The following is a 23284-nucleotide window of genomic DNA, read 5'->3' as shown; positions in this document are numbered from 1 at the left end:
CTAAATAGCAGAGCAGGAAGTGATTGTCAGACATACAAAAATCTTTTGGGAAAATTTGGAAAAAAGAGCAAAGCTAATAATAATGGCAAATACCTGTTGGATTTCTGCTCAGGACATGGACTGGTTATTACTAGAAACCATGTTCCAAAATAAAAATGTGCACAAATTCACATGGAGAGAAGAGGCAAGGAATAAGAAAGGTCTCATTGACTATGTTATTGCTGATAGTGATGTTTTCTCCCTGGTGCACAAGGGATTTGAAATTGGAAGTGATCACTATTTAGTCTTGAGTAGGATAAAATTGAATTTCATACTGAAAAGAATGACATCTAAGAAAATTTTAAAGCGAATAAAAGTTGTGCAGATCTCAGGTGTGAACTGTAGACTAAAATACACAAAGATCATTAAAAAAAAAAATGAAAGAGTTTGAGAACAAGAACCAAACCTTGGAGATTCAGTGGCAAACCTTGAAGAAAACCTTGGTTGATACAGCTAGAGAGAGGCATGTGGAAGTTGTCTGTAGGGATAGAAAAATCAGAACTCCATGGTGGACACAGGAAGTTAAAGAGGCAGTGAAGGAAAAGAAGAAAGCATATTAAAAGTTCCTAGCAAATAAGTCAGCTTGTGCTCTTACAGAATACAATACAGAGACAAATGTAAGAAAGATAAACACTATGTAAAACTAGCTAAACAAAAGTTATGGGAGGACTTTGGCAAGAACATAGAAAATAAATATCAAGAAGGTGGCAAAATATTCTGGAGGTTGTTGAAGAAGCTTAGGAATGGAGGAAAGAGTGCTGTAAAAGGAGTTAGAGATGATAAAGGTAAAATGAAAACAGGAGAAAAAGATATCCTTGAAGTATGGAGTAATTACTTTGAAAAACTGCTAAATGAAACAAGCAGTGATGACAGCACAGTGGTAAAAAACACTGACCAGGCATGCAGTCAGGAATACATTTCCATACTTGAAGTAGAAAAAGCCATCAAAGGCTTGAAATTGGAAAGGCAGCAGGAATAGATGATATTCGACCAGAAATGCTGATGTATGGTGGTATAAAAGTCTTACAGTTGCTGCACTGCATAATTCAGAAGGCCTGGACAGAGGGACAAATCCCTAATGATTGGAGTAGAGCTCTAATAGTAAGCACATATAAAAAGGGAAATAAAACTGAATGTGAGAATTACAGAGGTATTTCCCTACTGAGTGTTCCTGGCAAGATCTATGCCAGTATACTTGAGAAACGGTTGAGAAGAATTGTGGAAGAAAAGCTTGGGGAAGAACAAGCTGGATTCAAGACAAATAGTGGCTGTCAGGATCAGATCTTCACTTTACGACAAATAGTTGAGAAAGCATGGGAATATAACAAAGATCTGTATTTAAGTTTTGTCGATCTGGAAAATTCATAGGACAAGGTGCCAAGAGAGAAGTTATTCAATACGCTACAGTTATATGGTGTCAATGGGGCATTATATCAAGCAATACTTAGTCTTTATTTGAATTGCAAGTCAGCAGTTAGAATTGAAGGAAGTACAGGAAGATGGTTTAATGTTAAATCTGGTGTGAGACAAGGATGTACATTATCCCATCTGTTATTCATTACCTATATGGATCACATTATGAAGGAAAGTGGTATTAAACATAATATCAGAATTGGAGATGTTAATGTCAGCTCTTTGCTTAATGCTGACGATGTTATACTTCTAAATAAATCCGCTACAAGTTTGCAAAATTCCCTGACGAAATTGAATAACTGTTGTAATAGATATGGTATGAAAGTCAGTAATAAAAAGACAAAGACAATGAAAATAGGTAGAATCATTGAAAAATGTCAACTGTGTTTTGAATGGAGAACCTGTGGAACAAGTAAAACATTTCAGCTACTTAGGCACGATTTTTAGTGAAGATGGTAAATTAAATATGGAAATAGACAACATAATCAACAAAGCTGGTATGGTAGGAAGTCAATTGAATAAATTCATATGGAATAAGAGAGAAATTAGTCAGAACACTAAATTAGCTGTATACAAGACAGTGTTCAAACCAGTTTTAATGTATCGATCTGAGAGCTGGGTCAGAAGTAAAACACTTGACCAAAGACTAGAGACTGCAGATATGAGAGTCATGAGAAAGATTAGAGGCATGAACAGATGGCATCAATGGCAATATCATATTAAAAATGAGGATATTAGGAAAGAACTTGACATTGTCAGCATCCAGGAATACGTTAGCAGAGCTAATCTCAGGTGGTATGGGCACTTAAACAGAATGGGCAAGGAAAGATTAGCAAAGCAAGTGTTCTCTGCTAGTTTGGCAGGAAAACGACCTAGTATAGACCAAGATAGAGGTGGATTGATACGGTACAAAGTACGTTAGACTATACAAATATAAGATCTGATAATGTTGGAGTCGTGACAAGAAACAAACTGATTTGGAGGAAAATTGTAGATAGGAAGTTAGTAATGTTGTAAATTTTTCATGTAGTACTATCATATCCTATACACCTCTTGAGAGTACATGTCAGGAATTTGATGATGATGATATATATATACTGGGTGATCCAAAAGTAACAGAAAAAGTAAAAATTCAATCATTCGAAAAATATAGACAGTAGCACGATGCAATTTTCACAGAAAGGCACAGAAAGACATGGGATTTTTTTTAATAACAAAAAATTTTATTGCCAGAATAGTTACATTTGCCACCAACAGGTGGCGCAGCACAGTTCGCAATGCAGCTAGGATTACAAATGTTCAATGTGACGGCCGTCATTCATGAGAATGAACGTCAGACATGGCATGACTCTCTGCACAGCATCTAAGAGGGTTTCAGCTGTAATTCCTGTGACATGATGGCGAATAGCTTCTTTCAACATGGCCAATGACGTCGGCCGACCTCTGTACACCTGTGACTTCAAATAGTCCCATAACCAAAGTCACAAGGTGTAAGGTCTGGAGACCTTGGTGGTCATTCGTGTGGGAAAGATCGACTGAGGACATGGTCATTGCCAAATGTCGATCGCAGCAGGTGCTGGACAGCACCTGTGATGTGTGGAGGCACCCCATCCTGCATTAATGTTACACTATGGAGCACTTGCCTCTCTTGCAAGGAAGGAATGATGCTGTCTCTTAAAAGCGCTGCATAACGCTCGCCTGTGACAGAAACAGTTCGAAATGTACCGCTGTGGATTTCCTCAAAGAAAAAGGGGCCTATAATGAATAACACAGCGAACCCGCACATTGTCACCTTTGGCTGATGCAAAGGGGTTTTCCACAATCACGTGTGGGTTCTCTCTCGCCTAGATGCGGCAGTTGTGTGCATTTACACTTCCATTAAGCGAAAAGTGCACCTCGTCAGACCACAGGACATTTGACATCCAGTCCACATTGTTTCCCATCTGTTGAAAAGCCTAATTTGCAAATTCATGACGTCTCTCGAAATTGGTTGGTTTCAGTTCTTGTATGTGTTGGATTTTGTCAGGATACCTCTTGAGGATGATCCTGAGTGATCACCACACAGTCCCGTACAAAATGCCAGTTCATCTTGAAATTTCACGCGCACTGCATTCCCCATGTGTGGAAGCTGCCGATTGTGTGTTGGTCTCGTGTTCGACCTCATGCACAACTGCAATAGTTTTTTTGGATCTCCCGCTTCTTGCACGTGCTTCCAAATTGCCAGTGTCCTCAAACTATTTCACGAATAAATTCTTTTAAACCATAGCGAAGCATTTCTTGATTATGTTCAAAAAATTTTAATAAATATGGGAGATGTCTAAATTCGCGGTCATTTATATTTTTCTTTAATAAAAGTAAGTATTTTTGGAAAGTTTTTATTGAACTTAACATGTCAATTAAATTTTTATCTCTACCTTGTAAGTCTAAATTTAAATTGCTTAATTTCGTAGAGAAATCTACTAAAAATGATAAGTGTAACAACCATCTTTTATCACTCAATTGTGGATAAATATCTCCTTTTTCATCAAGAAAAATTTTTATATCGTTAATTAATACAAGAAATCTTTCTAAAAATTGACTTCTGCTGAGTCAGCAAACATTATTGTACAACAGAAGTTCCCTATCATCATCTGCATGTAATTTAAATAACCGCCGTTGCAGGGCTTTTCCTCAAACAGAATTTACAATTTTAAATGTAATATCCAAAACATCTTTTGTGTTTAATCTTTTACTACACAGCACTTGTTGGTGAATAATACAGTGGTACGTTAAGAAATCTAGATGTTTGTCATCGTTTTTACATAATGAAATGAAGCCTGATTTACCTATCACTGCAGGAGCACCATCAGTAGTAACAGACACAAGTTTAAAAAGCAGAAGTTTGTGTTGTTTCACAAATTCATCAAATGCCTTCTCCCCTAGTCCTTTCCAATAATGGTATAATTTTCAAAAGTTCTTCTTTACTTGAATAATCTTGAAATACCATGTGAATAAATATCATTAACTGAGCAATATCAGTGAAGTCATTTGATTCATCAAATTGTAATGAAAACGCAACACATTGGTGAATGTCTGACATTAACTGAGTATTCAGATCGGCACTTAAAATTTCAACTCTTCTCATAACCGTTGTTCTGGAAAATTGTTAATCTTTAATATTCAAAATGATTTCATTTTTATTTTTAAAATCAGAAAATAAAAATTCTGCTGCTGCAAGAAACGATTCTTTTATTAACTCTCCATCAGTAAAGGCTTTTCTGCTTTTGCTAATAAATGACACACTTTCAAAGATGCAATAGTGACTGGTATTGGTTTATTTATTACTTTCAAAATCATATTTTGTTGTCCAGAAAGTCCTGCCTTTAAATTTATAATTTTTGATTTACATATTCCGGAATTTTGGGGAAAATCTTCATCATATTTTGCATGCAGCGAATGAAAATGTCTCTCGATATTGCTTTTTTTTTTTGGAATTGCTACAGATGAATCACAAATCAAACAACAACACGTTCCATTTACCATTGTAAAGAAAAAATCAGTTTTCCATGCCTTATGAAAATGATACATCTTCGATTTCTTTGATACACTCATGATTATCCTCATAAACGAAATGCATACGATGTGCTTTTGTTATACGTCTACTTTTGTTATCCAGTCAAACAGCGACATTATAAGCTTTTATTATTATTTAACTTTGTATACTTGTAATTTCTATTAATTACTTGTGATGTCTTTTACTCTATACTTTATTCTCCGTTATTCTAATTTGCTGTGCATGCTTTCTCTCTCTCTCTCAGAATCTCTCCTGTTTATCTTATTACGTGCTATGTTTATCTACCTTTCGCATTACGAGTCTTATGCCTAAGATATTAGAAAATTTATTTAAAACGAGACTTCACCACTAATATCTTTGATTAGCAAAAAGAACTCAAATATACGGCTGAAATATGTCTCTCTCTCTCTCTCTCTCTTTTCTCTAACACAAATTCCTACATAAAAACTTTCACAAACAGTCTTGGTCTATTCTTTTCCTTAATTTCACGCTTTGGCCAATTCACTTAGATTCCCGCTCAACAAGTCCGATTTATTTTAGAAACAGTGCAGCTGTAAACAAACAAACAGGCAGCACTCTTTTAACAAGAAAGTCAAATGACAATTATTTACATTACTATGAAATATACACAATTTTAATGTTAGGGAGATTGCTTTCTCCATCCATCTATAAAAACTCTTTAGCAAAAATTAGAACCTTCTTTCTTCAACATTAAATACTTTCTTTAACACATAAGGTTACCTACTCTCAGTTTACAAATTTTTACTTATTAATCTCTAAGCTTACTCGTAAAGAGGTTACCTAAATCTGTGTTAAATTATCTTTACACATTTGATATCAACCTCTAACATGCCAATTGATTCTCTTATGGATATTTCTTACTATTAAACATATATCTCAAAAGTTTTTCTTGTATCAACTATAATAAGAATTATATAAAAGTTTTGAACTTACAAAGGCTCTGTATCTCACATTCAGTCAAAAGTCTTTCACTAAAAGTTCTATGGCAATTCTTTAGTCTCAGATCTTCTTCAGGAAATTTTGGCTCGGCTGCATCTCATCGGGAACGTAGCAGGCTGTGGGCTCATTCAGCTCCAGCACAAAAGGTTACTCTCCCATGGCGAAAAGAAAAACTTACGAGCAAAGGTGCTTCGGGAAATTTCCCTTGCCTTTTCTCCTCTGCTTGGGCTCGTCGAAAATGCCTGGACGACCACCTTCTTTTTCTGCCCTTTCAACTGCAAGAACTGCTGCCAACTGTTAACTGGATCCCTCTATGGCCTGGAAACTTTTCTCCGGCAATTGAAACTCTTCCTTTCAGCAATTTGAAACCTTGTCTGCAGCCTAGAAGTAGTCTCGAACCAAGGAGCTCCTTTCTGGAAGCGGGAAACTCCTCTCAAGCAATGTGGATCCGGGCAGTCTCTCTGACGGCAACTCTGGACCGGGCGGCCTCCTCTCTGACAGCAATTCTGGAACCGGGTCCCCTTCTGCTTGCTTCAGTCCCTTTTTATTAGGCCTTCTCTGAGACCTCGCATGAAGTTGGGCAACCCCCCTAAAGAATCGGTACGAGTCTTTCATCTTAAGTTTCAAGTTTAGCACGCCTTTGGTTCTCCTCCGCTTTCTTTTGATTGTAAGTTGTCGGCCATCGGAAAGTTGTTTGAACTCTTTCTGACTGACTTCGGAGATGTTTACACTTAGAGCCTGCAAGCTTTTCTCATACATACAAGTTTCAATAACAATCTTTCTAATGCCGCCATGTACAGCTTCGGCGACTAAAACATTGCCTTTGTTTTTAACACTCTAACATATTCTTATTAAAGCAGTATATACAGTTAGCTTCAAAAGAGTTATTTACAAAAACATCTAATACAAACTATACCGAGACAAAGTTTATTTTTTTTACAATATTCACATGGGACTTAACCTAAGTAAAAAATCAATGTAATGTGCTTTGGAATATTTAATATTTAAGCTACAATCGAGTTTTTACACTTTGCTTATAATCATATTCACTCAGCTCGCTGTTCGGCTTCCACTGATCCAAATTAATTCATTTACCCAGACTTATAAGAAAATTACTGATTTGACAATTTTAACGAAAAATAAATAAACAATAGCAATACACTTAAAGCGAATTAAAAATAATACAAAATAATGATAAATAAAATATTATGTTTTCAGTTTTAATTAAATTTGTAGTAAGGAGGAATACACAAGAGATTGACCAAAAATCGCTCCGTGATCAATGGGTTGAACACCCCTGATCTAGTACATTAGTATACTATATTATCCATTACTCCATTAATTCAGTATTGCCACCTTTTTTGTCACACATTTGTACAGCCAGTGAGAAACAGGGGTGGAAGTGAGTATTCTCAAAATCTAATTCTGTTGGTAATTGTTTATAGCATATGCTGATGGCTTTGTATAAATTATACACTGATAAACTGAAATTCAAAACATTAAAAGGAAACTGCAAAAGTAAAAATTAAAAAAAGATCATTTAGCACATACCTTATTCTGTTTAAACAAATGTGCAATACCCGAAGTTAAAGCTTTGACTGCACCCTGTTTTTGTTCCATCATTTTATCCAGATTAAGTCGAACCCCATCAACTAAAAACATAAGATTTTAATCTCTATAATGTTAAATAATAAATAAAATAATCAGCAATCAGTCTATATCTGAAGGATTATTTTCTTGTATTATTCTAATCAATAAAAAGAGAACTGCACTGAATCACTATAAAATCCACTGATATAGGTCATATATTTATATATATATATATAGAAACGAATAAAACTCATGGCCAAACAATGGTCCAAAAAATGTTAAGGATTGTTGAGCTGTGGAGTTGATTGTTAAAAATACCACCACCAAATTTTTGATATGCATCTTCAAGGGATACTACTGAAGAAAAGTTGTTTTCTTTATTAGTTATTAAATCTTGTCATCAACTGTGCCATTTGTGAAAATAGGCTGCAAGTGGTAAGTACTCACACGCAGAAAATATTACAATGGCGCAGCCAATTACAAAATAAGTGCACCAAGAAATGTTTACATTGGTGCAGTAGTCGACAGGATAAAATCTACAATAATTAAGTTAAATTATTTGGATTGAAACAGTTTTGAATAAAGATCAAAGTGACAATTTTAAATTTTCTGAAAAATTAATTTTTGTAAAGCATGAATGTGGATAACACGAATTCGGAAGCCACAAGTAGTAACACGATGGGTGATAGAGAGTTTTTTAGAACAATCAACTCTCACCTAATCATCCCACAATTCTCTGGAGAAGACCACGATGATGTTTTGTCCTTCATTAATTTTGCTGAAGAGCTTAGGAGATTAGGAAACTTGTCAGACTTCCAGTTGCTAATCCTACTGAGAAATAAACTGGTCGGAAGGGCCAAGAATTTCTTGCATTCAACTCCGGTTCTCCGAGACACCTTGGAATACAAGAAATTCAAGGCCACCCTGACTTCCCAGTTCTCCAAGGTACAAAGCATGGGTACTAACCTATGGAAACTGCAAAAATGCGTTCAAGATTGAAAGGAGACAGTCACACTGAATTTTATAACAGACTATTAAACTTGGCAAATAGTCTAAGCGTCTCCGAGGAAGAAAAGGGTCACCTCGATTGGGCTGTTTTCCACCAGTTCAAGCTGGGATTAAAGGAGTTCAAGGAAACTGCATACAAGAAAAAGATCAAAAACTTAGAAGAGCGTTTCCTTGCAGTGAAGGAGAAGGAAGAGAGATTAGGTGACCTACATCCCACCTTGAGTGCTAACCAAGTACGTGCCATTAAGAAAGAAAATTATTTCAAAATCCGAAATGGGCATCTGGATCCAAAGAGGATCCAGATGCCCAAATGAGAAAGTTAAGAGAACACTGAAAGGAGAAAAAGGAGGACAAAACCAATACAATTGTAATAAACAAAGCAGATCATAGGAGATTAATCAATAAGAAATGTGTAGACTTGTCAGACATGGGGGAATTACGGTCACTGATAAAGTAGGAGGCCGAAAGACTACAACAACCTATTTTGGAACGGATTAATTTACTGATCAAGCAGTTGGAGGAGCTCGAAGAAAAATCCTTCAAGAACACCTCACATCATGAGGGGGAAGACAATGAAAAGAAGAACAGGAGAGAGCCCCTCCAGTGTTACAATTGTAACAGGTTTGGGCATATTCGCCCGGAACTGTTTCAAAAATAAGAGAAACCCCACTAGAGACATGCAGTATGTGTTCAATTTTGAGTTCACTCGCTGCCACCCTACTAACAGGCCAAGGAATAGGAGGAAAGGAATTAGAGAGCAGAATAAGAATTCCATAATGGTCATTCGGAGTGAAATAAAAGGGATACCATGCAATATTCTATTGGATACCGGTTCTCAAGTTTCTGTGATTACCGAGGCATTTTTCAAAAGAATAAGCTTCCACAATCCAGACAGCGTAACTATGCTAAGGAGACTTGTAAAACTGACGGGAATTTCGAGTCCCACAATATGGGCTCAGAGAAAGATATGGGTAAAAATGAGGTTGCCTGATTTTAATATGAATGTCTCACAAGAGCTATTGATTCTTCCTGACACTCCCCGTCCAAAAGTTCGGGTGATCTTAAAAACTGATTTCCTAAAGAAAAACAAGTTCTCATGTGATTTCAGCACTGGCGATGTTTCCTTAATGGGAATTAGACCATCCAGTAGAAGGGGAAACAATCACAGGATGCAGACATTGGAAGTCAGAACTGGAAGGGATCAGGGAAACAGGTACAAAGATGAAGGTAGGGTTCAGAATAAGCAAGATGAAGCTGTGTGTGTCGCAAAGACAACACTGAGACCTTGCCAGATTCCTCAATAGAAAGGGATCATCCTCAGGATAGGTTCTGAATGAAGCCTACCTTATTTCTAGTGTGAAAGATGAAGCTATGTGTGTCGCAAAGACAACACTGAGACCTTGCCAGATTCCTCAATAGAAAGGGATCATCCTCAGGATAGGTTCTGAATGAAGCCTACCTTATTTCTAGTGTTAAGGTGGCAGACAGTCGGAAGGAAGAGAAGGAGCCTGAGAAAGAAATCAGGAATCATACCGTAGAGGTGAACATTATTGAAAAGGATTATAGGAACTACAACAGACATCCTCTCGTCAATTTCACAAATGAAAGTTGACTCCTACGGCTACCTAGAAGTCGAGTATGGAGAGGAAGTAATGACCTAAACAACATCAAGTCAGAGATACCAGTAATATCCCAGGAAGAGAGGAGAAGACAGTAGGTTGGAAAATACCGAAAGAAGAGAGTTCCATCAAGTGAGATATTTCCAGAGATCTAGGAAAGTTAACAAAACTAGTTAACGTCCACCCCAGAGAACGAGCACCAGACAAACAAACACACACACAAAAAAAAAAAAAATTCATTCACATTCTCGCTAAATTTTTTTTAGTGAAGGGGTGGGCCTATGTAAAATTCGATGTAGTAGAAATTTTCCTTTATCTTGCATTGACTTTTACAGAGGTCGCATCTCTTAAACAAGCCTAAGAAATTTTGTATTAACAATGTAAATATCTTAAAAGCCCATGAGTTTAATCCCAAGGAATTAACATGCTAGAATGTACAAAACAGAAAATATTTAAATATAAGATTCAAGGGCAATGCGTTAGAAATCGGCATAGCACTGATGTAGGGATTGTATACAAAGTAAGTAATTTTTAATGTGCACAGAGTCAGCCTGTACCACCTTCAAGGACGGTGGTAAAAGGGGCAGCATAGTTGTGAAGCAGTTCAGCTTTTTGTAAATAGGATTAAGTGTATGTATTCAGGAAGAAATAAAAGTTAACTTTAACGTGAAGGTCAAGACGGTTTGCACAGGAATGTTTGGGGGCCTCGACCCTTCGTCCAGAGATTCGAAGAAATTGTATAAAGGTCATCTAAGAATGAAGAAAAGACACAGAGAATAGAGAGGGAATAGAGGAGAGAACTTCAGATCGAGTCAATTTATCGTGTCCAGTTGAAGGCCGCGAGGGACGGCCATGGGAGCCGTGAAACTACTGAGGGAGAAGAGAAGCAGGACCAGTATGCATTGTCAACAGGACAGTCTGTGTAGTGCCTCGATCGTCGGATCCCTTCGACCGATTCATAGACATTGGGAGAAATGTGCTCCAGGCCCCGCGAGCCATACAAGTGAAATGCCGGTAACGACAGAATATCTGCATGGAAGTTAAAACCTGAAACGGATGGGAAGCCAAAGGAACCTAAGAAGGAACTAGGAAAGGGTGTATAATAGTGCTAAAGAAGATAGGTGAGTAACTTTTAATGTGTTTGATTATGATGTGTGAAAGTGACTAAGAATCCATGGGACATTTATTGTACTTAACATTGGCCATAGTTCAGGACTGGCAAGTAGTCTAAGAATAGTTTGTTCCCAAATATAATTAGATTTAATTGATATAAATTATGGAGCATGTTAATACTTGAATTGAAATGGGCTGATAGTTTCTTTGAATGTTGATAATATATGTTGCATGACTCTGTGCATTTTCTGAATGTTATATACCTGAAGTTTTAAGCTTAGAGAAGAGTTAAGAGAGAACCATAATTGTTATAAATTATTTAGCATGATATTCCTTGAATTGAGAAGGGCTGATAGCTTCTTTGAATGTTGATATAATATGTTGCATGACTCCATGCATTTTCTAAATGTTAAATTGTGAAGTTTTAAGCTTAGAGTGGAGTTTGGAGAGAACCCTTTCCTATTGTATGTTTTTGTATAATTATAGTTAGTTAAAATAAACATGATTGTTTTGTTTAGAAAGTGTGCTGCCTGATCTTTATATAATGCACTGTTTCAAAATAAACACGAACCTGTGAGCAAAGGAATTTAATGTTAGTCACAACTGTAAAGATAAGCTTTAGGATAATTTCAGAGTGGACTCTACTGATAATATAGTTATATATAATACCACAAGGAGAGCACTGGTGGTGCAGTCGATTAATCTAAATAAATTTCCAGAGTTCTCCCAGTATCAGAAAAAACACTAACCAGTAGAGTCAAGTTAATAAAGGATAGGAAGTTAAAGTTGAGAAATATAAAATAGTAAGAATTAATAAGTGTAAAGATAGAATAGAAAAGATTAATAAGAATACTAAAAGTAGTATAGAGAATAATGATCATATATTAAAGACTATATTACAAATTGATTAATAGAAAAATATTATAAAAACAACAGCTGATAAAAAACATTACAAGATTTCTATAACTAAGTACACAAGTGAGAACCTAGATATACATATTTTGCTGATAATTCTCTTCTGTTCCTAAAAATCAATCTTAACTTCCTCAATAATTAAGTAAATTGAGTCTTCAAATTTCTATTTACAAAAACGAAAAAAATTTTAATACTACTAAGATACATTAAAAGAAATATACAATATTCTGAACTTTAACCACAACAGAAACTCATCTTAAAAAATCTAATAAAATAATAATTAAACAAATTACATTTTATCCAGGCCAAAAAATATACCAGTTAAAAAGAACATTGTTTCTTAACTGCATCTGGACTTCTCTTGAAAGAAACAGTTTCTTTATTCTTCAGCAAAAAAAAATTCCCTATCCTAAAAACCACTTCCTCTAACAAAATTCATGAAAATAACCATAGAGTTCCAAATTCATAGTAAGAGATATGAAAAGACCAGAATTGGATAATAAAATCCTCAATTTTAAATATTGTCTAATGTTTTTCCTTTAATGCTTCTCAAAAAATTACATAAAAAAATATTTTTCTTTCTCCTTCAAGATTCAAACTTTTTTCCTCTTCCTATACAAAAGATTTCCAAGGAAAATGACCAAACACTTAAAATTCTACTTGCCATATGTTTTATGAAATAGCTGTTAAATCATTACTGTTCAAATAGAACAGGGGTCACCAAACTTCTTTGACTGTCGACCCCTTCAAGAGTTTCTTGATGTTTTATCGACCCCCCTCTATTTTACTATTACGTAATTATAATAGGACAAGCGAAAAAGATGCTTACGTAAGTTTTTAGATTGTTTATTTTATAGTTACAGTGTTTATTGTATGCATAATATAGTATATATTATTATATTTTTAGTAGCAAGGCTTATACGTTGGTCATACATAACTGGTAATTAGTTTACGGAATTAACAACGCATATAAAGTATATTAATTAAAGATAACTTTAATAAATAACTTCTATATTTCGGCAACGTCACGCTGCCATCTTCAGGAACATAAAGATATGGTATGTGCACGCAGGCACTAACAAAAGCAAATGAGGAAGAAAGCAAGAAACTAATATTGTTCTTAAAGTCCTAATGGTGCCCTCTGGCAGGCTAATTTGGTTGTCTTGGCAGTTGGGCTGAAGTTCTCAAAATGTAGGTCTCCCAAATTCGGGGTAGTTTCATGCACCCAAATTTGTTGAGGTTAGGAACGTTTTTTAGAGCTGCTGAAGATTCTTCGAATAATCTTTCGTATTTAAACTTGCTGCGGTGTATTATTTTTGTTTTCTTCCAACAAATTCTATGGTGGGTATCTAAGGCATGGTCTGCCAGCCCAGAGCGGCTGTACTGGTGAAACCAGATGTAGTCTTTGTGTTCTGAAATCCTGATATTTGTTGTTCTGCCTGTTTGGCCAAAGTAGGACAATTTGCATCTGCAAGGGACCTGGTATACACCACCAGGTAGGTCTAGGGGAAGTGGTTGGTCTTTGGTAGAGCGGATAAGGGATGCCAACTTTTTATATAGTCTGTAACAAGAAGTAAGGTCATATTTTCTGAGGATATTGGTTATTTTCTCAGAGGTGCCCTGGATGTAGGGGATGGTGTAGAGTTGGTGTAATCTTTATTGTGGAGGAGGGGGGGGGGAGAGGGGTTGTGGTTTACTGGTTTTTGTATTTTTGGGATTTTTTTGGGGTTATAGCCATTGGCTAAGAAAGTGTTGTGGATGTGGCTTAGTTCGGTAGTTAGGGCCTTGTCATCTGAGCAGATTAATTTTGCCCTGTTATATAGTGTTTTTGTAACCCCATATTGGTGAATGTATCTGCCAGTATGGGTGGGTTTTCTGTAAACAGAAAAAACCAAAGATCCATCAAGCTGGCGGGTGATTAAAGTGTCTAGGAAGGGGAGAGTGTTGTTTTCCTCTTTTTCTAAGGTAAACTGGACTCTGGGGGTGTTGGTTGTTTAAGTGTGTTAGGAAGGAGTGGAGTGAGTCTGAGCCATGTGGCCAAATAGCAAACACATCATCCATGTAACAAAGCCAAATAGTGGGTTTTTGTGGGGCGGAGTTTAAGGCTTTCTCTTCAAAGGTCTCCATAAAGAAATTGGCCAAGGGTGGGGAAAGTGGTGAACCCATGGCTGTCCTCTTTATCTGTTTGTAGAACTTTCCTTGCCAAACAAAATAGCCTGAGTTCATTGTGAACTGAAATAGGGCTGAGATAACGGAAGGAAACTTGGCTTGGATGAGCTCTCTGGTTTCTTTGAGTGGGACATTAGTGAATAGGGAGGAGACGTTAAAACTGACCATTATGTCAGTGTGTTGGAGTGAGAGGTTTTCTATACTGGCTTTAAAGTGGGCTGAGTTTTTTATGTGTGATGGTGTGTTGCCAGTATAGTGTGTGAGGACTACAAAGGTAAGCTTAATGCTTTAGTACTAGACCGTACCACTTAGCTCCCTATTGAATATAATCCTACCAGCTTTCAGATTAGAACTCTCCACAGACTCCTTAAGAAAGTCACTTCTTGGCCTGTGGGAGTCACTAACAAACTAAAACCTTACAACTCTAGACCCCCCCCCCCCGATTATATGGACTCCCAAAAATACATAAACAAAATGTGCCATTATGTCCCATAGTGGATGGCATTGATTCCCCCACATATAAATTAGCCAAACATTTAGCCAAAACGCTCACACACTATACTGGCAACATACCATCACACATAAAAAACTCAGCCCACTTTAAAGCCAGTATAGAAAACCTCTCACTCCAACACACTGACATAATGGTCAGTTTTAATGTCTCCTCCCTATTCACTAATGTCCCACTCAAAGAAACCATAGAGCTCATCCAAGCCAAGTTTCCTCCCGATATCTCAGCCCTATTTCAGTTCACAATGAACTCAGGCTATTTCAGAGCCTGAGTTCATTGTAGGTTGTAGCCTATTCAGAATTAATCACTCTATGAATGATTAATTCTAAATAGGCTACAACCCCTTATCGAACTCCATCTTATTGCTGAGCAGGCTGGCTTTAGACCAGGCAAATCCTACACATCACAAATTCTCAACATCACTCAATATATAGAAAATGGTTATGAGCAAAAACTAGCCACAGGTGTAGTCTTTGTAGACCTAACTGCAGCATATGATACCATAAACCATCTCACACTCAGAAATAAAATATACAAAATAACTGGAGACTATCGCCTTGTCCTCCTGATCCAATCACTCTTGGAAAACAGACGCTTTTACGTGGACCTTGGGGATAGGAAGAGCTGTTGGCACCACCAAAAAAATGGCCTCCCCCAGGGAAGTGTGTTATCACCATTACTTTTCAACATCTACGTCAATGATTTCCCCATCTTGTCAGGAACTAGAAATTTTATCTATGCTGATGATCTTGCCATAGCTACTCAGCAAAAAATTTCAAATCCATTGAAACTACTCTATCACTTGCCTTAAATAGTCTAACCACATACTATACCAGCAATCAACTAAAACCAAACCCCTTGAAAACCCAGACTGGCCTTTTCCACCTTAACAATAAGGAAGCCAACAGGAAGCTACAGATTTCTTGGGAAGGCTCTAATATAGAACATTTCCTGGAAATGTTCTATATTACCAATCTACCTCAGTGTGACTCTCGATCGCACCCTCTCATATAAAACCCACATAGAAAAAACAAAGGCAAAAGTGAATGCAAGAAACAACATACTAAGAAAGCTCACTTACTCCAAATGGGGTGCAGACCCTAGCACACTGAGATCTTCTGCCTTGGCCCTTTGCTATTCTTCTGCTGAATATGCCTGCCCAGTATGGTCTAGATCCTGCCATGCTGAAAAACTTGACCCAGCATTGAATGAAAGTTGCTGCTTAATTACAGGATGCCTGAAACCAACACCACTAAAAGACCTGAATATTTTGGCTGGTATTGCACCCCCTTCAATTTGAAGATCTGCATTCTCAGCTGATGAAAGAAGCAGACAAATGAATGATGAATGCCACCCACTGTACAGCCAGACTGCAGTGCCCCAAAAACTAAGATCCCGCCATAGCTTCCTGACAACTGTTGAACTACCTAAAAACCTCCCAGAGACAAGACTTCAACAATGGATTGCACTATATCTGAAAATAATACTGGTATTCCAACAGCCAAACATCTTCCATGTGGTGCCCACTTGGATTGGAATACTTGGAAAAGCCTAAACAGGCTCCGGATGACAAGACGCTGCAAACAAAACCTCATCAAATGGAGCTACCTCACTGGCCCAGACAATTGTGAGTGTGGGACAACCCAGTCCATGGAACACCTTCTTCTTGTCCCTTTCTTCCATCCCCTTGTGCAAAAGAGGACCTTATATCCTGCACAGAAAGAGCAGTTGATTGTGCAAGGTACTGGAGGAACATCTGACCATGTTTATTGTATATAAGTTATGTATAGTTTCCTTTATTTCATATTTAATTATTATTCCCTGTATAATTCACCTACTAAATCTAAGCTAATCTCATTGTAATGTATCCTAATTTGTTGTAAATCATGTTGTACCACTTACTTACTACTTGTGTTTGGATATGAAATAAATAAAAAATTGTAGACGATAACTTCAATATCTGGTAAACAGATATATAGTTATTTATATTTCAGTAAGAACAATTAAACAATAACTTGCAGGATTATTTGGAAAAAAAAAAAGAGCTCAAATTGGTAACAATTGTAGCAGCACTGTTCTATACAATTAGTCAGTAAGATACCAACTTATCTGAATGGAGGAACCTATAGTCTTTATGCTCTTCTCTCACCTTATGAAAGTCAGCCTGTCAAATATAGATGAAGTTGTAAGAAAGAAACTTTTAAATTTTAAAATGCAGAAAAATGGTGTAAAAATTATAAAGATAAAATTATTTTGTTTTGTACTTTTGTCAGAGAAATTCCTAGTATTTTTTTGAATGGCACAAACTGCATTCACTTATTATGCATCTTTTTTTTTTTTTTTTGTTAATAAGCACTATGCAACTGCTTATTAAAACATCATACGGTTAGCAAATTTACAAAGGACTATCACCAACCTTTTCTCAATTTTATTTTGTTTTATTTTTTAACTTTTGCATTGAACTATATGCCCTATTAATGTTCATAAGAATGCTACAAGTCGTTATATATATATATGTTACGGTTAATGTGATAAATCTAGTTATTATTAATAATTACTGGTTAAAGTGAATAATTTATGAGAATTAATCACTTTGACTGGTAATTATTAATAATTCCTAGAGGAGTCTGGTAAATGTAATAAAAACATGTTTCATAAAAAATATTTTATTTAATAAAAGAAAAGATAGCAGATAAATATCTTATTATAAGATTATAGTTAGGTTAGTTTATAATGAAAAAAATAAGGAAAGTACTTCTTTTGCGCTCAATGAAATCAGAAATCATTATAAACTAACCTAACCGATAAAGGTTAGGTTATGTTAGGTTAGGTTAGGTTAGGTTAGGCTGTACAATTGCAATATTGGAAACTTTGACCACCTAAATTTAGAATATTTTGTACCTAATTTATATAGGTTTTCATTCTATAATTGATTTCTTGATTGCAAAAGAAGTACTTTCCTTACTTTTTTCATTATAAACTAACCTAACTGATAACCGGAATATTATAGCTGTTATAATTTCTATTGAGAATGAAAACCTATATATATAACCTATAAACATGTTTTTATTATATTTACCAGACTCCTCTAGGAATTATTAATAATTACTGGTCAAAGTGATTAATACTAAATTATTCACTTTAACCGGTAATTATTAATAACCGGATTTATTACTTTAACACACATATATATATACAGGTATCCCTTGCTTAACGCGGGATTTGATTAACGCTGCGAAATTAATTGCGGCAATCCCTTGATATACGCGGCAAGAGTTTTGATTAATGCACCTTTAACCCTGCAGAGCTCACAGCTGATCTGACAGATACATGCAAAATGTTGAATATATATAAATATTCTTACACAATTCAGTGTATAGCTTGGAGGTCATAAGTAGTTATGCCATATGTTATGAATGATATTGAGCACTGTTTTTGCTGTCAGTTTGGTTTAACACGTTATGTAAAGGTTTGTGATATTTGACAGTAAACTGTATCTGAGATACCGCGACCTCCGATGTCAGTATAGTATGGTTTAGTTTTTTTTTTTTTTAATATTATTCTTTGTTCAATAATTTCTAGATTGTAACTGAAAATAAATAAACATCATGTATTACTGACATTATTTATCATACATGTCCTCTAGGAGATGTGCTTTACATTATGGAAAATACACAGGAAAGTGACCTGAAGCTTACTCCACCTTTACTTCGAGTTGCCCATAAGGTTGCTTACGCTTGCATCTGTCGAAACTTTTAGTTGCTATATATAATCGGCATGACTCTTGTAGTCTCTATATTAGGAAATGAAATTTTCTGAATTTGTACCATCATGTATTATATTTGCAGTGTTTTTTCTTTGTTTTATTGCTTGTTTGCTGGGGTCTGTAGAATCATTTTGCTTGTTATCGTAGAATTTATGCCGATAAGAAAAAAACTAAAACTGTTCAAACGACTCTTGATAACTTCTTTTGATAAAAATAATTGCAGTAAATAATGTAGGTACAAGTATTTATTAAATGCTTACTTTGCATTCATTTTTTATCTTTCCTAAAAGAGTACCATATAAAACGAATTATAAATACAGTAATCGATCATGGACGAATTGTTATTTTTACCATCATTAGATTTGATTAACGCAATTTTAATATATGCGGTAACATCGAGGGATTAATTAACCGTGTTAATCGAGGGATACCTGTATATATCCATCTATCCATCCATCCATCCATCCAAATGGCTTAATGAAAATGATTTGTCAACATGGAAGCATCACATATCATGATGATGTCATAGTGTGGTCATAGTAGAATACAAGGCAAATTTATGTATGGAATACAAACACATGCTTCAAATAAAATAATAAACAAAGAATTTGGGAAAAAAAAAAAAAATGAACCATATAAAACTTTCCAGTAGTAATTCTGACAAGCCTTTGTCATTAATGCCCTTTAAGAGATGTCTGTGCCATAGACACCAAAATATGGTACAGAACTGCAAAAAGGTTTATTACTAATGAATATAAATAAATATTTCAATATGAAGCTTATGGATCATGCTTTTTTACAAATGTGATACAAGCGATGTGTTAAAGTGGTATGGTACAGTTAGTATAACACATAAGCTCATTTACAATTAATAAGAATAAAATTACCATATTTTTGGTAAGAAAACATGGCCACTCTGATTCAAGTCTCGGTAGTAAAGTAGCACTTTAAGAATTTCCTCTTTGAATAAGTTCTGAAATTTAAAATGGCACTGCATAAAAGATGGGTCTTCAACCAGAAGATTCTATGGTCCATGCTAAGGTTCTATGTTGACTCCATGCTAAGCTAGACCAGACTTGTGAAATTTCTTACAGGAAATGTAGGAATGTCATATATGAAAGAAGGTAATACAAAGCACCTGATAAACACCTGGGAGGAAAAGAGAAGATTGTTTTAACATGGAATTTATGGGCAGGAAATTATCCAGCAAAATGGCTTCAACCCAAAGAAAATTATCACAGAAATGTATAGCCTATTCCTAAGAACTCCAACTCTGTACACAGAATTCCAATCTTCTATGTTGTTGAAAACTCACAACCAATTTCAATGATCCTGAAAAAAATAACTTTGTGTCTACTTTCTTTTCTGTCAATAAACTTTCCTCTATGTTATCACCAAGGATAAAACAGTTTCCTCTTTCCCTTGCAGGCATTTGCCAAGTTCCTTGTAATTACCTTCTTTCATACTTTGGACAAATAGAGCATTCCAACAAGAAGAGACTTCAAGAACATCAATCCTACATCCTCTATAAGAACCCCACCCCAAACACACACAAATGTGTGTCTGAGTAAGCACAGAGCCAATACGGGACACAGGATCTTCTGGCCAAAGACCAGAATTTTACATGGATGTCATTTTAAATCTAAGCACTCCTATGTAATGTCAAGAGCTACTACACCAATAAAACTTAAATCGAAATGACTGTTTCCTTACTAAAATATGGTAAAGTTTTATTTTTTATTAATTTTTAACATTAAGGGCTGGTGATCATACAATACATAGATTCTCCCAGCCAAGTCATCCCCACCTTCCCTTGGTACGACATGTTTTCACAAATGGGACCTAGTGAAATGCTGCCTTAAAAGCATACTTTCCATAGTTGGAGGAAATTCCACCATGGCCTCTAGATGTCTTTCATGGGTGGTGAAACACCACCGCCCTTGCTTATTAGAGGCATGATGTGGCCTTTACCATGTCTGTTTCTAGAAGAGGGTTTCCAATTTGTTTCCCTTCCCCTTCTTCCCACATATAGTGAGGATGAAGGCCTCCCTGTTCAGTCTGTCCACACCATAATTATTTAACTAGGGAGCCAGTATAGCTTGAAGGAAGCACTATCTGAGGCCATGGTTGGAGTTTGGGCACTCTGTGTGTGGGGGAGTAGAGTCACCAAATTCTTGAACTCAGCTGCATGTCCCCACTTTTAAAATTTTCCCATTATTTTACTTGCAATTATGATAGACAACATAATATATTCCAGTCCCTGCAGTCAAAAAATAACTACCACAAAAACCAGAAAAATCTCTAAAAATAACAAAAATGCACCAACAAATTGCAATATATACACAAGGATGTGCTGAAAAGTTGTGATAATCACCATAAAGGAATTGAGGTAGAACAATGTAACTTACACATTATTCTATATATTCCCCTACAAAATGTTATACACTTGTTACAACACTGCTGCATCATCTGAGAAAAAAGTTTTTCCCTTGTTGCACAAACCAGTCCTCAGTTGCAGATATGACTTCATCATCTGTGGTAAATTTTGTTCTTTCAAATATTTTTATTTTAAATTTGGGAATAGTAAATAGTCAGATGGGGCCAAGTCTGGTAAGTATGGTAGATGAGACAGACATTGAAAGCCCAAGTTGTGTTATCTGTTGGGTTTCATGATTAGTGTGAACAGATGTGTTGTCCTGCAAAAAACAAGGCTCTGCTCAGTTTCGTGCAACATCTTTCCAACATTTTTCTTTTAGTACCTCCTTCAATTCCTTCAGAGCTGTTGAATAAACTGCTGGTGAAAATAACAGTTTCACCTTTTCTGAGGTACTTGTTAAGGATTACACCATCACATCCCAAAAGACAATGCAAGAACTTTGTCTGCTGACTTTTGGGTTCAGAACTTCTTTGGCCATGAAAACCGTTGTCTCCATGCTTCATCAAAAGTCATAATGCAAATCAAAAAATTTGTACCTGATTTCTCAAAATGACATAAAATCCCTTATGACAGCACACATTCTCTCTTTTGGTCAGCATTCAAATATTTGGGGATCCACTATGCTGAGAGCTTCTGCATGTCCAGATGTTGGTGGATAATGATCCCAAACTCATTCCACGGATATTCCTACCCTAGGGACATCTGTTGTCTCAGTGTGCCCAGTTTTAAACTTGACGACTCATCTGGCAACTGTTGGATATGCTGGGCACAATCCCCTAAGGGCTCACACAAAGTTTGGTGAATCTCAGTTGTGGACTTTTCTTGCAGCACAAAAAATTTGATGATGATTCGCACCTCTGTCTTCGAATTTCTTCAAAACCTCTGACATCTTCTTATATATCCTAAAAGAAAAAGAACAAATTATTACAGTTTGATGAAACATGGGGGTTAAAAGATTTTAGGATATGTTCTTTCTTGTGGTTAAATCAGTTGCTTTAATATAATTTATGTTTTTAGAACTTTTCAGCCCCCCCCCTTGTGTATGTATATATATACACACACACACACAGACACTCAAAAAAAAAATAAATAAATAAAAAATATATATATATATATATATATATATATATAATTCCATGCAATAAAAAAACTTCCAGACTGACTTCATCAACATCTGTGGTCTTAATTCTAACATCAATGGTGTGCACCACCACCACCTACAGACATCCAAACACAACATGTCATTCATCACAGAACCACAACTGGCATCTTCTGAAACAGTATCTCACCTCACCTAAACCTTTCCTCCTCATGTCTCTCAAGTTGCCTTTCATAAAAAGACCTGCACTTTTGTCACGTCTGATATCCAATACCAAAGGTTGATGGACCTGGAATCTCCTTTATAGATCTCTTTGGCTCAAGATTTCCTTACTCCACTTTGTTACTTCTACCAATCTCCTAACTATAATGACTTTACCAATTCATTTGACTATCTCTGAAAGTATCACATACAGTCTAATTACCTTAATAGTCATATAATCTTCTTTGGTAATTAACATCTATAGTTCAGATTGGCTTCCCTTCAACTTTACACACTAAGCTGGAAAAGAAGCTGATATGTTTGTTATCAGTAATTTAGTTATTTAATACAAACTGTTCACCAATCCAACTGAATCCCAGATAATCCTCATCATTCTCCCAATACTCTGAATCTTTTCTTAATCAGCTCTCCCTCCAAGTACACTGCCTTAAAATTTCTCAAATTTGGGAAGCCATCCTGAGTTACATTTCTCATTCCTATGTGTTTCTTGAATTAATAATTACTTATTCTTCGAATTCTAATACTTGTAGATAGAGTTATCCTCCTGCAATTAATAACATATACTTTTGCAGGTTAATTGTTCTATTTTGTTTATCTTTTATCATCTGTATGCACTAACAACTGCTAGGAAACCTAGCTAAAAACTCTGCAAATGATAAATATTTTCTCCTTACGTGTCATTCCATTACTAATTTTTATTATTATGCAGATAGTCACATTTTGCCTCCCGACAGTATAAAATTATAAAAACCTTCTTCAATAGGGCAAAACTGATTTCTTCTGATAGCAATGCTATCGCTACTGAACTTGATTACATTTACACCTTCTTAGCCAATGTCTATAATCCCTACCAAATCAGAAATTTTCAAT

General features: G+C 35.8%; 1 protein-coding gene across 1 annotated transcript in view; it reads right to left on the bottom strand.

The window, feature by feature from the left end:
- LOC150100645 (dihydrolipoyl dehydrogenase, mitochondrial) overlaps nucleotides 1-23284 on the bottom strand; it is a 233655-nt gene that overhangs the window by 139810 nt on the left and 70561 nt on the right. The window contains exon 5 of the mRNA XM_090402080.1: nucleotides 7517-7617. Coding sequence (XP_090258206.1) covers nucleotides 7517-7617 — 101 coding nt within the window. The remainder of the gene's footprint in view (nucleotides 1-7516; nucleotides 7618-23284) is intronic.

Source organism: Typopeltis vanoorti, chromosome 12, assembly GCF_054136105.1.
Source record: "Typopeltis vanoorti isolate ZY-2024b chromosome 12, IOZ_Tvanoo_1.0, whole genome shotgun sequence".
Classification (NCBI taxonomy): Eukaryota; Metazoa; Arthropoda; class Arachnida; order Uropygi; family Thelyphonidae; genus Typopeltis; species Typopeltis vanoorti.
Note: the sequence above shows the minus strand (reverse complement) of the source record. Positions and strands in the feature narration are given on the sequence as shown.